Source organism: Pipistrellus kuhlii, unplaced genomic scaffold (genome assembly GCF_014108245.1).
Source record: "Pipistrellus kuhlii isolate mPipKuh1 unplaced genomic scaffold, mPipKuh1.p scaffold_m20_p_3, whole genome shotgun sequence".
Classification (NCBI taxonomy): Eukaryota; Metazoa; Chordata; class Mammalia; order Chiroptera; family Vespertilionidae; genus Pipistrellus; species Pipistrellus kuhlii.
This window is the reverse complement of record NW_023425529.1, coordinates 41,659,800-41,676,261: the sequence shown is the minus strand read 5'-3', so window position 1 is coordinate 41,676,261 and position 16,462 is coordinate 41,659,800. Positions and strand designations below refer to the sequence as shown.

Genomic DNA, 16,462 nt, shown 5'->3' with positions numbered 1-16,462 from the left:
ACACTGGCCAGGGCCTAACTCAGGTCTTTATGCCTTTGCAAATGGCTATTTCTTCAGCCCCATTCCCTCCTCTCTATTGTCTAATTACTTCATACTTTTCCTTCAGGAGTCAGTTCAGGTGTGCCCTGAATATCACATCTATGAATTGTCCTTTACTCCCCAGTCTTTTGTTTGTGTGTTTTTATTCATCCTCACCTGGGGATATTTTCCTCATTGATCTTTAGAGAGCCTGAAAGGGAGGAAGGGAGAGGGAAGGGAGGACAGAGAGAGTGAGAGAGAGGAACATCAATGTGAAAGAGATACATCGATTGGTTGCCTCCCGCATGCACCCTGTCCAGGGATCGACCTGCAACACCTGTATGTGCCCTGGATTGTGAAAAGAACCGTGACCCTTTGCGTGCTGGCTGACGCTAACCTCTGAACACCTCCGGCAAAGGCTACCTCCCAGTCTTTTTTCTTTAAAAAAAAAATATATTTTTTTATTGATTTCAGAGGGGAAGGGGGGAGGGAGGAAAAAAGGGAGGGGGGGAGAGAGAGAGAGGAGAGAGAGAGAAAAACATCTGATAAGAGAGAATCATTGATCGATCAGCTGCCTCCTGCATGCCTCCTACTGGGAATCCAACCCACAATCTGGGCATGTGTCCTTGACCAGAATCAAACCCAGGACCCTTCAGTCCGCAAGCCAACACTATTCAGTGAGCCCAGTCAACTAGGGCCTATTTCCTCCACCCCCACCCCCACCCCGCCGCCCCCAGTCTTGATGAACTGCTCCACCTTTCCCCATAAGACTGCGAGCTTATATTTATCCTCACACTGTTCTGTAACCCTTTTTTCACTAGTTTTTCACCGCCAAAGACCGAGTTTCGTGAAGGCAGAAACTGTCCTCATCTCTGTATCCCTAGTTCAGTATACTCAGTAAATGTTTAATGAGTGAATGGAAGCTGACATCAGAAGCTCTTCCTTGGCTTTGGGAACTCTCTAAGTCCAATAGAAGTCATTTAGATTCTAATCTAAGGGTTCTTATGTGCTGATTATAGTGCTCTTGAGACAAAAACTTGGAAAGTTTACAGAGGTCAGTCACAAGCCAGCGGCACTAAGGAAACTAGATACAGGCAGACCCTGCTTTTATTTACTGAAATTTAATGGTCTGCTCCATTGACTGTATTAAAAATAGCATCCTTTTAGTGATATCTCAATTCGAAAATTATCTGGGAACAAAGCTGCTTTTAGTGTACCCTGCCTGGCAGCAGAGGGCTTGGGAGGAAGTTCCTTTCCCTGAATTTACGCAGCCTGAAGAGGAAGTGGTCCCAGATCAGGAATCTTCTCAGAGGTGTCTCAAAATACATGCCTGAGCCAGGTACTGGAGTCAGGCAGGGGGGAGTGCATGTGGCTTTCAAAATCACCTGGAGAGTGGGGCAGGCATGTTCCTGCAACGCACGTAGGTCAATGTGATGAGCAGCAGCCAGTTACAGCAACAACCTGCCTCCCCTAGTGGGGGAGGGGCTTGGAACTGAGGACAGTGAGGGCATCCTCAGATGAAGCTTAAATCAGCCAATGCACTTGATTCAACTCCTGCAGTGTCTCACACGAATTGTACTGGAACATGATAACAAAGTTTGTGACTATAAAATAGATGTTGTTAATAGAAGTATTACTGTATTCCATTTTTCATCTTAAGCCACTCACCTTCAGTTTTTACTGCTGATTTCTGGTTGGCACTAGCACAGAACGCTGGCATTTTGCCCTGCCCACACAGGAGTACCATCTGTGATAAAAGAGATTAACTATAGGCTATACAGTATGCAGGGAAACAATCCCTGTGTACTGTAGGGTCTTTTGTTTTGTTTTAGCCATTCTGCTTCCCAAAGCTTTTTCTAGAAATGCTTTATGGTGAAAGTGAGAATTGGCATTTGAGCCAAATATTCGTGTTCATAGCACAAAGCTGAAAGTTACTACCATCCTGCTGGTAGGAGTAACATGCTTTCTTGCTGGTAAGAAGCAGAGACAGAGAAAACCAAGACAAAAAAGCCAACACCCACTTTGGAATGTTGGTCTGAATCAAGCTCCTAATTATATTAAAGAGGAGTCATACTATCCATTAATTTCATGGTCCTGGTCTGCCCCAGGGAATACATGGTAGCTACTTGGATATTTTATCAGTTATCCATCAGCCCAATTGCATATTAAATGGCAAAAGAAAAGTCCACCAATTTTAGTCTTCTGGTCCTCTCTGGTGTTTCCAAACCAGTCCCCAGTCAGGTAAGTGTGAAAAATGACCAAGAATCGACAGTATATCTTTTTTTTTTTTTTTTTTTAATAAATATAGATTTTTTTACAAAGAAGAAGAGAGAGGGATAGAGAGTCAGAAACATTGATGAGAGAGAGACATCGATCAGCCGCCTCCTGCACACCTCCTACCAGGGATGTGCCCGCAACCAAGGTAAATGCCCTTGACCAGAATCGAACTCGGGAACTCTTGATCCGCAGGTTGACGCTCTATCCACTGAGCCAAACTGGTTTCGGCTGGACAGTATATCTTAAGCAACCATCTGTGTATTACCTAGAGATACCAAGTACTGCTAGAATAGGAGAAATTATGTAAGGACATCCTCACATTAGGCAGTGTGCATTTGATTGAATTCTTATAGTGGATTTGGCACTGGGAATGAGAACAGATACAGAATAAATAAAATGTATAGATAGTCCTTGCCTATGGAGAGCACACAATTAAATTGGGGAGACAGTCAGTGTACCGACTTGCAAAGGAAGTAAAAAGCTCCACAAGGTGCTAAGTGCCACATGAATGGTTCATAAATTCAGGGGCCTTTGGTGTGCCGGGACACAAATAAGTATAACATTGGGGTCAGCTTTTGAGCCAAGACTTTAGCTTAGCAAAGAAGTAAACCAAAGGACAGTGATGCTTGCAACATTTTTCAGCCATTGCCGTACTCATGGTTGATAATCATTTAATCAGCAGTTCCAGTCATGAAGGACAGCAAGGTAAATGTATGGTATAAATTCACTTCAGAAATTAAGCCAAACCCTATTACCTAGCCTTTAAAGCAAGGAATCATTTGGAGCTGAAGGAGAGGCTACCTGAACAGGAGACAAGATGAAAACTAGGAAGGCTTGGGGAAGGTTTAAATTTCTGGAAGTGATGGTAGCAGAACAACAGTCTACTACCGATTGCCAAAAATGGAATCTGATCGTATTAAGCTAGGCAGGTGTTCCCATCTGCCTCAGGGATCCTTGGGAATCTGGTCAGCCTGGGTGGGTTGAGACAGGGTGGGCAGCGAGGGTGGCCAGTGGGTGACTTGGCTGAAGTTGAGCCCGAAAGTTGAGCCAGGTCCTCTCCCTGGGTTGTGAGCCTCTGGGTCAAGGGCAGGGTCATCTGGGGAACCTACCGGGAGCGCCACGCCTGCCTCATTAGTGGATATCTGGGGGGGCCTTTGAAGATGAAACATTCCATAAGCACGCTTTGTTTCTGTGTTTTGGATAAACTCGTACTTCGGTCTCCAGGGGCTATTGATGTGGCCCCTTTGTGTGTTCTGGAATTTGCTACAAACTGAGGGAAATAGGAAAAACAAAAACAAAAAGCAAACCTGAAATAGTTTTTGAAAAAAACAACTAAACTCCCATCAAACCTCCAGACTTTAGCTTGTAAATAGGATTCCTCCCCATCCACTTTTCACATTCTTGGGTTTGGTGCACTCTGTCTTGACCTGTTCCTTTGCCTGCTGGGTGTGTGTGTGTGTGTGTGTGTGTGTGTGTGTGTGTATGCTTCTGGTTCCCAGACTAGCAGCAGCTAGCATATGGTGATAGCTGAATAAGCTGATGCTGACGCTTATCTCCCTCAGGCACAGAGAACTGGCTGGCGGGCACGATTCTGAACCCCCATTTCATTGTTTTAAAGCTGCATTTCTGTGGCTGTCCTGTGTCACAGAGAAGGGAGGGAGGACGAGAGAGAATAAATGACTCTATGTATGATCTGTGGGGGCAATGATTGGAGTGGGCATTTTGTCCCTTTATAATGTTCTTCCTTTTTTTTAGCACGTGTTTGTTAAGAGCCTACTATGTACCAGATATAAGCATCTGATCTTAGTAAGCTGCTAGTGAGATCAGAAGAGACCCTGGGAGTTAATTCAGTTATTCATATGCTATGTGCCAGATGCTATTCAAGGTACCAGGAAAACAGCAGTGAACAAAATAGATAAGGAGCTGACATTATTGTAGGAGAAAAACAGCAGAACAAGAAACAAATGTGAGATGTGTAAGATGGTGATAAATGCTGTGAAGAAAAGTGGGATAAATGGGGTGGAGTGGGGGGCGGGGGGGAGAGAGAGTTAGTTAGTTATAGGTGATTATAGAAAGCCTCTTCGCTGAGGTGACATTTGAATAGATACCTGCTGGAAGTGAGAGAGTACTCCATGAAGTTGTCCAGGAGAGGAAGCATTTCAGGCAGAGTGGATGGCAGTTACAAAGATTTGCGGCAGGAAAGTGTTGGGGAATTGGAGCGAGTAAGCAGTGGGAAGAGCAGTGGATCTGATGAGAGACGCAGGGGGATGCAGGTCATGCAGGACCTTTAGGCCATGGTATGGCTTTTGGTTTTACTGAAAGGGAGATATGAAGCCAAGAGAGGGTTTCGAACAGAGAAGCAACATGACCTGATTTTGGTTTTAAAATAGACAGAAGGGGCCGAGACCGGTTTGGCTCAGTGGATAGAGCGTCGGTCTACGGACTGAAAGGTCCCAGGTTCGATTCCGGTCAAGGGCATGTACCTTGGCTGCGGGCACATCCCCAGTGGAGGATGTGCAGGAGGCAGCTGGTCGATGTTTCTCATCGATGTTTCTAGCTCTCTATCCCTCTCTCTTCCTCTCTGTAAAAAATCAATAAAATATATTTTAAAAAATAATTAAAAAAATAAAATAGACAGGAGGGGGTTAAGGAAGAAAGTGTCGTTGCCTTGTGACCATGTGGAGCAGCTGACCTTGGATGGGCCATGCAAGCCTAGGACTTACCTGGCTGAGGACAAGAGGTAGTCTCTTCACACCCCACTTCCCAACTCAGAGTGGACTGTCGCATGAACAGGGCACCGCTTTCACAGCCAGCATTTCACAGAGTGAAAAGGATCAGATGCTTTTAGGTGTGCCGCTTTCTTATTTTTTTCCTCCTTAATTTGGATGTGTAGAAGGAAGGTGCGATTGCGGAAGACAGAAGCAGTCTCTTGATTAGAACAGAGACATGAACCTTGGGAACCTGGCAAGCCTGAACCTTGTCAGGAGTCATCAAGAGCCACTCCTAATTCCACTCCCTGCTCTCCCACCCTTTCCAGAAGTGTCAGGGTAATGTTGGAGGGAGGGGCATTGATGATCTTGCAACACCTTGGGGTATAGTATAGATGGTCAGAATGGAAGGGACTTTATAAGATTTTTTAAAAATTGATTTTTAGAGAGAGAGGAAGGGAGAGGGAAAGAGAATCATTTATATGAGAGCAGAACATGATTGGCTGCTGCCCCCTACCAGAGATCAAGCTCGCAACCTGGGCACGTGCTCTGACTGGGAACTGAACCAACAACCTTTTGATGCACAGGATAGCACCCAACCAACTGAGCCACACTGGCCAGAGTTGGAAGGGATTTTAGAAATCATCTGTTCCAACGCCCATTTACAGATGAAATAGCTCATCCAAAGTCACATGTAGATTAGTGGCAGAGCAGTGGTCATGGGTGTTCACTGCTCTGTCTCTGCTCCCAAAGGCTCAAGGTGTGTTTCATTGGGCCCTAATCTTCATAGTCCCCTCAGGCTCTCAGCTTGTCATGAATGGACTCCAGCTTTGACTTTGACAATTCCCATTTACAGAAATTCTGATGAGCAGATGGTGGTAATGAGTTTACATTTCTTTGCCTAGGATCAAGTCCTCCATACCAGGCACCAGGTCAAAACCAGACTGTGACTGCCCCTACTTGGGCCTTCCTGTCTTGAGAAAGCAGCTGCTGTGATCATGGGTAATATCTTTGGAAACCTTCTCAAGAGCCTGATTGGGAAGAAGGAGATGCGCATCCTGATGGTGGGCCTGGATGCTGCAGGAAAGACCACAATCCTATACAAGCTGAAACTGGGGGAGATCGTCACAACCATCCCCACCATTGGTAAGGACACAGCTTGGATGTAAGCTTTCATGCCAGCCGCTGAGCAGCTAGCTGGGGGCCTATCCCTAGATTCCTCCACCTGGCCAGCAGGCAAGTCCATGCAACTTGTGGGTTTGCGGGAAGGGTGGTTCTTTAGCTTACTAGCTGATGCTGGGGCTGCTATTTGCCCACCTACCCTGGCCTTCTCTGATGCAGGAACTTCTGCAGCCTGGCACTCAGAAGTTGCCCTCAGGTACTGAGCTGGTTTGTTTTCTGTGTTGTTTAGAAAGCAGGTGAAGGGCTTTGATGTTCTTGCCAGAGGCCTGGAATTGCTTCAGTTTAGATCCTCAGTGGCCCTGATCCTGGTTAGGAACTGCCTGTAGGAGGGAGAACATTTGGCGTATGGATGGAGCTCCAGTAATCATCCGTAGGTGGTTCTGCATTTGGGGCTCCAGGACTACAGATCACTTCTTTTTTCCTTCACTTTGCCTCACAGGCCCCAGTTCTTAGCCGAGAAATACTCTGGTGGCCAATGTCCCAGAATGGAGCTGAGTCATTTCTTTGTGGGTGGGAGAGCCAAACACTGAGAATGAGTGGGGAAGGTTGGCTCACATTACCCGTGCGATCATGAACCTCCTGATGGGCCCTCCTTATCCTCTTCCACTTCTTCCCGTAGTTTTTCTTTTTGGCCTTTAGGCTAAAATGCCAAGAAACACCAGTTCTGAGGAAGCCTTAGCTTTTGTTTCCTTGCTGGGATCATGGCCAAGGCTGGGAAAACAAATGAACCCAATAAGGCATCGCTTGCAGACCTGGTGTTTGCGGCCAACTGGCCATCACCTGTTTTCCCCCCCCAAAGGGTTCAATGTGGAGACGGTGGAGTACAAGAACATCAGCTTCACAGTTTGGGATGTGGGTGGCCAGGACAAGATTCGGCCTCTTTGGAGACACTACTTCCAGAATACCCAAGGTATGGCATTTGACTTGTCCAGGGACTGGCATGGGTTGGTTGGGTGTGAGCAGAGAGTGTGGCTGTCACTGTTGGTTATGGGTAGTGAACCCTGGCCCTGCAGTAGCTCCTGTGGGTGGGAGAAGAAGAGTAAATGTTGGAAGATATAAGGAGGGTGTTGTCTTTTGGTGGTGGGGAGGGGAATTCATCTGTCGTCTCTGTGCAGCCCATGCTCTGCCTCCCTAGGGTTGATATTTGTGGTCGACAGCAATGATCGGGAGCGAGTAAATGAAGCCCGGGAGGAGCTGATGAGGATGCTGGCAGAGGATGAGCTTCGGGATGCTGTGCTCCTTGTCTTTGCAAATAAACAGGTGAGATGTCTCCCCACCTCTGGATTTGAGAAGGCAGCCTGGCTTCAGAAATCAAGGGCCTTGGAGTTCAATGTATAGGAAACCCTATGACTATGCTCTCAATTTAGAAGTATGGGGAAATAGGATAAGTTGGGTTTTTATGCACTTCTTGTCCCTCATCCTTGCTTTAATTAGCAACATTGTATCCTCAGGGATTGGTGTGGTAGATGCATCACCTCAATTCCTCTTACTTCTTCCCTATCATCTACTTCAGTGGAACTGCCCTCACTCCTAGGTCAGACAGACCTGGTTTCTTGGCCCAATCTCAATCACCTCTCCACTTCCCTACCATTCCCATATTTGGTTTCCACCAACCCAATGGAATGACCTCTGATATCTTGGATCTGGGGTTCTGGGATGCCTAAGTGCAAAGCAGCTTCTTAGGATCTTGTTCTGAGTCCCTAAAGTGGAGGAGGAAGAGGAGGAGGAGGAGGAGAGGGTACTGGTAAAATTCTCGTTGGTAATGGGTGCTCTAGAAGCCTTTGAAAGATTCTGAGGCTCCTTTCTTTGTGTCTCCCTCGTGCTCCAGGATTTGCCTAATGCTATGAATGCTGCTGAGATCACAGACAAGTTGGGCCTGCATTCCCTGCGTCATCGCAACTGGTATATTCAGGCCACCTGTGCCACCAGTGGGGACGGGCTGTACGAAGGCCTGGACTGGCTGGCCAATCAGCTCAAAAACAAGAAGTGAGAGCCAGGCAGCTCTATCCGACCACCCCCACCACCCCTAACATACCTACTGTCTCCCTGCCCAGCCCTCCCCAACTTCCCATTGCCAGTGTGGCCAGGGCCCTGGGTATCATGTCCGCATGCCCGATAAGAGCCTTGTCTCTCCTGCCTCCCCTTCTTTCCCTTGTCCACGATCAGTCCCCAAATGCTGTCCTTATGATGAATCATTCCAATTTATCAGATTTAAAACAAAAACAAGGTTGTTATGGTTTCATGGGGTGCCTCCCCCGTCCTCTGAGGTTCGGGAAGTGGGGTGGGGTAGTTTCTCTGTTTGCTTCGTTTGGCTCTGGTTGCTGTGCTCTTGGCATCTGAGTCCCTTCCCTCTCCCTGCAGGCCCCTCTCCTACCATTTTTTTCCTTCACAACCCTCTCCCAGTTCTGCGTGGAAATTGCACGGGCCCTCTCCATGTGCGTGCATGTGTGCGCGTGTATATACATGTATAAAGAGATACATAGGTAGGGGCCAGGGAGAAGGGTAGAGCAGGTGGAGGGCAGCTCAGGGCTTGCAGCCCCCCCTAGCCTATCACCTGCCCCTCCCGTGCTGGTGAATAAAGGGAGTAAGGTCGAGGGAAGGCTGCCCCAACCTTACACTGGCTCCTCTCTTCTCTGCAGGTAGGTTTTCCTGGATGATAGGACAGATGATGGATTTTCCACCACCATCTTCCTATTACCCCTCTCTTCCCCCTGCTCAGGGCAGAAGGTGACTGTTCCCAAGGAGATGCCATTCTGCCCTGCCTTGTTAGTGGGAAGGAGAGGAACCCACTCACTCTTATCACTCAAGAGTTTTCAACTGATCCTCCCTCCTCATCCTGAGATCTGTTCCTCTAGAGCTTGAAAGGGGGAGCGGGGAGATACAAAACCATGTTGTTTGTTTGAGACCCAGGGTACCTGGGAAGGGCCTCAGGTTTTCCATCTTCATCCTGTTTTTATGAGAAAGTGAGATGCATGGTTCGGTCCTATCCCTGCCTTCCCCTCCTCTTAGCCCCCTCCTCAATCTTCTGAATTTGTGGACAGGAGGTTCATTTGTCCTTTGTCAGAAGTTTCCTCACTCTAGTGGTCCCAGGCTGGCTGGCTGGTTCATTGGGGAGTGGGGTGGCACAGCAGACCTCAATATCGGTCCCTGTGTCCAGGGTTTTTTTTTCTAGTCCAGAATGTGTGGAGGGATGGAAATTTTTTATTCTGTTTTCATTCTGCTGTCCCTACCACCTCCTTCCCAGCAGGTTTCCCCGCCCTCTGCACTCCCATGAACAGATCTGTGGGTTGGAGTGGAGGCACTAGAACCCTGAAGTGGTTGCTGGTGCTGGTGTAATGCAGTGGTCTTCAGGGTCCCTCCCCAACCCCCCCATTACTGTGGAGTTGTTCAGAAGCTGCTGCTACTGTGTCTCCCTGACTGCAGGGGGCACTCCTCCCTGAGGTCCAGACCTGCAGTGTGTGTGAAGCTGTGGCTTTTCTGTGGGCTCCTGTGTGTGCTGGCTGCGCCCTGAGCTCCAAGATGGCCCCCATACCTTTCTGCTCAGCTCAGGGCCCAGGGTATCCCCCACAGCATGACGAGGGACCCCTTCCCAGAAGGGCTGTCCCAAGCCCCACCCTATGGGGCCAGGCTTCCTTCGACTTTTGTCTACAGCAGGCAGATTAATGCCCCTCACCCCCACCCCAGATTGAACTGTGAAAGAGGTTCCAGAAATGTCCTCCTCAGTGCCAGATCCTTAGTGATGCTTCATTTATCCAGGATGCAGAAGGTGTGTACAGGTCTTTTGCTCTCTAGGCCTTCGTGTGTGTATATGTGTGTGTTTGGTGGTGGGGGAAGTGGGGTGCTGGAGCTTGTATTTCGTTTTAACATACTCATTCCCTGACCCCACAGATGCTTCCCTCCACACTCCCCCCCCCACCTCAAATTTTTCTTTTTTTTTGCTCCTGCCACCTCTCTCCCTGAGCTATTTCCTTTGCCTCCTAACTCATTCAGTGCTGTTGCCTGTCTCTCTCCCCTTTTCTTGTTTCTTTCCTACTTAGGCTTCCCCTCTCTCTATCTTTGTGGTTGGTGAGGACTTTGCCTCTTTTCCCACCTAACTCTCTCTCCGGCCTTCCTTAGTTAGATACTAGTCCCAAATAGGTTTTCCTCATTTCAGGCCCACCCCCACCTCATTTTGGAGGGCTCCATGGACCAATGGGGTTAAGGGTGTTAAGAAGCAGCCTTGGTGGTTGCCTTGATGCTGCTTGAGATCTGTCCAGCAGGGGGCAGTAAGTGATCCTGGTAGTATCCCTGACTGCTAGGGATACTGCTAGAGATGGCAGGGTGGACCTTTCTACTTTCCCATTCACCTAAAAGGTCTTTTGGGGCTGGGTGTTTCATTCCATTTTTGCCCACTCCCCCCCTGCCTCTCCTCTGGTCAGTTTCATTTTATGCTTTTTTTTGTTCTGGCCTTTCTTCTCCCTGGGGCTTCCCCATTTCTCCCCCAAAGTTTGTTTGTGGTATTATAGTAGTAACTGCAGTTCTGAACTGATTTTCTCTTCTTTGTTTTCTCCTCTGGAATGTAGACTATACGTGTTTAATAACGCACCTTCTCTCTCCTTGCTCAAATGTGGGATACAAAATGACTGTGACCATGGTTGGAAATTAAACATGTTTTATGCAGCTTTGGAGCAGATCTTCATCCTTGTGCAGCAGCCTGGGACAGTGGTTTAATGATGAGGGAAGTTCTGTGTCTGGTCCCTGTCTCCAGACTGCTCCTTCAGCAGGGGAGTCAAGGGCACTTGGCCAGGGAGAGTGAGATTATGGAGGAATTTAGGTTCATTTTCACATCATATCCAGGAAGGGGGTTCTAAATGAATTGGACACCAGAGTGTGAGGGCATCATGACTTTGTCACTCTAGTTCTAAAGAGTTTAACGTGAACTTCACCATCCTTATCACCTGTTGGTAGACTTTAGGGACTTCACTGGCAGAGGGCTCTGAACTTTGAGTGCCCCGTATTACCTCCATTCTCACATTTCCCAGCCCTGTGCATTAGGTGTTTCTAGTTGAAACAGGGATAGATCAAAATATATGGCTAGGAGTCCCTCACCCACTTACTAGTAGTCTGGACTTTGGCAGTGAAGAAGCACAAAAGATAAAGATCTGGAAGTGTAGTCAACTTGATCCTCCTTACAGCTGATGGTCCTGCATCCCCTCAATTTCAGGCATGGGGTTCCCCATTGTTAGGGTTCCAGCTTCATCCAGAGATTCCACAAACATTTGCAGGGGACAAATTTTTCATAAAGCCTCATCCTTCTACTCCCACCACTACTCTTTTCTTCTCTTGTTACTATTGTCTGGCTCTAGGCAAAGAAAAGAATGGTGCTGCCCTTGGGGAGAGAGGGGGTCAGGTCTAGGTGTGCCAGGCAGGCATACCCCATTCTTGCCACCTCTTTAAAGTTTGGGGACAGTGGTCTTCCCACCTTGATGCCATGGGGAAGGGACAGGATTTAGGGTTATAATAAGTTTGAGAGTCCCAAATATCAGTGTGAACTGTATTATTTGTATTCAGCTACCTCCCTGTCCCCCTTCCAGTTTTCCTTTTCAGCCCCTCTCCTGTTATTAAAATAAGCTACCAGTGCTTTTGCCCGTATGAAACCCTTAAACTATTCCAGTCAGACATCCCCTTACCAACCCATAAACTTTATTATTATTTTTGGTTATTGTTAATCCTCACCCGAGGCTATTTATTCATTAATTTTTTTTTTTAGGGAGAGTGGAAGAGAAAGGGAAAGACAGATAGAAACATTGATGTAACACATCGATTGGTTGCCTCTTACATAGGCCCGACCAGAGCCTGGGCCGGGGAAGATCCTGCAACTAAGGTAGGTGTCCTTGACCAGAATCGAACCCAGGACCCTTTGGTTTGCAGGCCAACGATCTATCCACTGAGCCAAACCAGCTAAGGTTCAACCCCATAAACTTTAAACATTATACACTTATTCCTCAAATCAGATAACACTTTCCTTCCAGTCTTCTCAGAAGTCCTGCTTGGTGACTGAGGTTATTGATATGTTAGGAGCTCCTTTCCCAAGTGTTTCATTTGTATAGTAGATATTTAACTCCATAATGATCATGGAGACAACTTCAGCTGGGTGGTAGGCCAGTGGGGATCTTTTGACCCTGAACAAACTTGGGAAAGAGGATGGCTTAGTCCCTTTGGAGCTTTAGCACTCAGTTTAGGATGCTAGAAAGGAGGTGGAGGGAAAGCTTAAACCCAGCTTCTGGGGGTGGATTTGGGGGAACAATGGGTGTGCTTGCAAAGTAAATGCTTACCACCCAGATCTTAGAACAAACAGCAATCCTATCTTTTCAGAATATGAATAGCTATTCATTCATGCCTTGTCAGGGGACTTGAGCCCAGGGTCCATTTCAGGATTATCCGGGCCAGGGAATTTCCCAAAATGAGCCTGGAGAAAACCATGAAAGGCCTTATGGGTCCAGGTGGATGGAGGACGGTACTGTTCCCTCCATTCCAGAGTATGGGGGCAGTGATTGGTAGAATGAGTGTGGGTATGTATGAGTTCTTCGGAGGAGTAAGGCTGGAGTAAGGCTGGGTATTCACTGCATTACTTCCAGTCCAAGTCTCTGGATTAGTCAGAGCAGAAAACTGACAGGTATTCATTTAGTACCTTCTTTCTCCAGACCTGTGCTAAGAATGGAGTCAAACCATGTACTGAGGGAGAGGCCTGAGACTCCACTTATGGGATGCTCTGGAATCCTTTGGGATATCCATAGTGTACCACCTGGGGTAGTGACAGTTGGGAATCACTATGTAGGGGGTACCCTTTACACACACACACACACACACACACATATATACATTTTATTGATTTTTTTTTACAGAGAGGAAGAGAGGGTAGAGAGAAACATCCTTCAGCTGTCTCCTGCATGCCCCCTTCTGGAGATGTGCCTGTAACCAAGGTACATGCCCTTGACCGGAATCGAACCTGAAACCCTTCAGTCTGCAGGCCGACACTCTACCCACTGAGTCAAACTGGTTAGGGCAGGGGAGGTACCCTTTTTTGCTCCTGCTTGGTGCGGGGAGGGATGCCTCTGGGCAGGCCGTTATAGTACTAAGAACAGACTTCCAGTTCTGAAGGTTGTCGAGGTAGGAGGGCCAAAGTCCGACTTCTCTACTTTCTAACCTGGTGACTGGAGGGATGCTGGTTACGGGGAGTGATAAGGTCTAGATGACTTCCTTCCTCCGTAGTTTTTTCATTCTTAATGAGTTTCCTGGCTTTGTTTGCTGGGAGGGAGGTAAGTACGACCCTGAGTTCCTGAGAAAAGGTTAGTTCTCAGGAAATCTGAACCTTGAGTACCACAAAGGGAGCAGTGCCACTGCTGGCAGTGGGTGGAAGTCAGGAAGTGAGGAACTTGGATCAGGACTGTTCACCATGAAGAGGTGAGTGTCTGCTTGTGTGTCACTTTAGCCATGGGCCACAGGAGAGAGGATCTGGTCTCTAGTAGCAAAATCTGACTTCAGAACTGGATGTGGTGGAGTAGAGCAGATACTCCAGCCAGAACTCTGGCTCTCTGAGCCCAGAACTGGACAGCTCTATCCATGCACCCTTCCCCCAAACCAGGGGTTGAGAGTGATCTCTGAGGAGTCTGGCCAGTCAGTATAGGCCAGGCTGGATGTTTCAGAATGAACTTGTCTACCTAGCACCCACCTCCAACCTCTATCCTTCCATCCCACACATCGGTAAGAGCCATCCTAAGACAAGGATTGGGGGTTGTGGGGTTTAACTTGAGGCTCTGAACCACAGGAATTTGGTTGCTAACTTTTGGCTTTAGGTAATAGATAAGCAATGGGGCATCTTTTTTTTTTTTTTTTTTTTTTTTGCCTATACCAGATCTTGCATTGATGGGATGATACCTCCCTGGCTAAAACAACCATATGGGAAAACAGAGAGGGAGGTAACACATCATTCTTGGATGAATGTATGCATAGCAATACCTAAAAAGAAAATATCTAGTTCCCTGGCCAGGTGGCTTAGCTGGTTGGAGCATCGCCTCATACAAATAAAGGTTGCAGGTGTGATCCCCACATTCATTTAGTAACTTCTGTTTCCAGAACTGTGCTGTCATACAGGAGGCAGATCTTTTCCTCTCACATTCATGTTTCTTTCTCTCTTCCTACCCTATTTCTCTCTCTCTAAAATTAATAAAACATATCATGGAGTGAGGATTAAAAAAAAACTAGTGAGCCAGGGTACACATGCCCTTGAAAATATGGCATGAGAGCCCTAGCCGGTTTGGCTCAGTGAATAGAGCATTTCCCCCATCCCAGCCCCCACCTCCCCACCCGCCTCCCCCACCCCTGCCCGGACTGAAGGGCCCAGGTTCAGTTCTGGTCAAGAGCATGTACCTTGGTTGTGGACTCAATACCCTGTAGAAGGCGTGCAGGAGGTAGCTGATGGATGTTTCTAACCTTCTCTCTGTAAAATCAATAAAATATATATATTAAAATATGACATTAAGATTTTGAACCCAGATTTGTATATGCTGACTCTCGGACTTTTTAATTTATTAACAATCTGTTTAATAAGAAACATTTAAAAGCAGTTCTTTTGCCCTGGCTGAGCAGCTAAGTTGATAGAGCGTCATCCCCACATGCATAGGTTGCAGGTTCGACCCCCAGGTCAGGGCAACCAATGAATACGTGAGTGAGTGGAACAACAAATCAGTCTCTCAAATCAGTCAATAAAACTTTCTTTTAAAAGCAGAGCCCTGCTTACTATTTGGCACATAGTGGCACCCATATATGTATATTTTTAAATATGTTTTCATTGATTTCAGAGAGGAAGAGAGGAGGCGAGAGAGAGAGAGAGAGAGAGAGAGAGAGAGAGAGAGAGAGAGAGAGACATAAATGATGGGAGAAAATCATTGATCAGCTGCCTCCTGTATGCCCCCTACTGGGGATAGAGCCTGTAACCCAGGCAGGGAATTGAACAGTGACCTCCTAATTCATGGGTTGACATCAACCACTGAGCCACACCAGCTGGGCATAGCACTCATCTTTGATGAATGAATGAATATCATTGCCCTTAACCAAGCTGGGCACAGTGGGTACCCCATGAATTTTGGGAAGCTGGGGGCTGTGGTAGAATTTCTTCCATTTGCCAGGAGAGACACTTGAGAGTGGAGACCTTTCCAGGAGTGGTTCTCTGATTAAGCTGTGAATCCAGTCAGGGCTGGGCCAGAACCATCTCACCTTTCTGTCCTTCAGGTTCCTCACAATTTGATCCAACAAGAAAGTGCCTTCTTGTGCTGCCCTCTTTTGGTTATTTTGTTGTCTCTTCGTTTTTGTCCTTTCCCACTACCACTCTCTTCACTTCACCCCCACTTCCCTTTCTGCTTTGGATCCCAAACAAAGCCTCAGACCTGGATAATAGTCTGCCTCCTTCATGACACCATTCCAGTCAGCTGATACACATCAGTACAGTCTGCACTGTTACCCCTTAGCTCAGAAACTTTCAGTGGGTTCCGCTGCCTCCGTCTGACATTCAAGGCTCTCCACAACCAGCTTGTACTTCCCTCTCCTACTTCCTCTTCTCTCCTGGCTAAACCCCATATTCTAGCCAAACTGATCCATTCATTTCCCTCAAATATCTGGCCCCCTACCTTTATCCTTTCTCTCCGTTTAAAGATACCACTTTTAAAGTCTTCAGAGCTGCCTATGATCTAATCACAAGGACTTTCCCCTCCCCCTGGTCCGGCTCCTTTAGCTTTGTGAGCACAGCTCACTCAACACCTCCCACGCATCCCCTTCTATTGCTGTGCAGTCATGTGCCGCTTAATAGGGTATATAGTGTGGCTACAAGCATGTACAGTATGTTGCTGTGCAGAACAATACAACACTAAATCAAGTACAAGAGAAAGTAATGCAATCAAAAAACACAGTAACCAGAGATGTATGAGGCTGCTATTGGTGTAACAGCATACTGTTTTACACAAGCTTTTATTATACATAGAAAGAGCACACTCTAATGGTAGCCCTAGATGGTTTGGGTCAGTGGTTACAGCATTGGCCTGCAGACTGAAGGATCCTGGGTTCAATTCTGGTCAAGGGGACATGCCTGGTTGTGGGCTCGATCCCCATTATGTGGTGTGCAGGAGGCAGCCCAACAGTGATTTTCATCATTGATGTTTCTGTCTTTCCCTCTCCCTCTCTGAAATCAGTAAGAATATATTTGAAAAATAAAGATAAAATATTGGTAAAAAGTATAGTGTAGT

General features: G+C 47.2%; 1 protein-coding gene across 2 annotated transcripts in view; it reads left to right on the top strand.

The window, feature by feature from the left end:
* The window catches only part of ARF3 (ADP ribosylation factor 3), a 19,004-nt gene extending 8,160 nt beyond the window's left edge, over positions 1–10,844 (top strand). The window contains exons 2-5 of one of the 2 annotated variants that reach the window (XM_036456061.2): positions 5,909–6,149; positions 6,985–7,095; positions 7,321–7,445; positions 8,014–10,844. In XM_036456061.2, the coding sequence (XP_036311954.1) occupies positions 6,002–6,149; positions 6,985–7,095; positions 7,321–7,445; positions 8,014–8,175 (546 nt within the window). In that variant the 5' untranslated portion in view covers positions 5,909–6,001 and the 3' untranslated portion in view covers positions 8,176–10,844. Of the gene's footprint in view, positions 1–5,908; positions 6,150–6,984; positions 7,096–7,300; positions 7,446–8,013 lie in introns of those variants that run through there. The other variant, XM_036456062.2, reaches the window with a different exon arrangement.
* Positions 10,845–16,462: the final 5,618 nt, after the last annotated feature.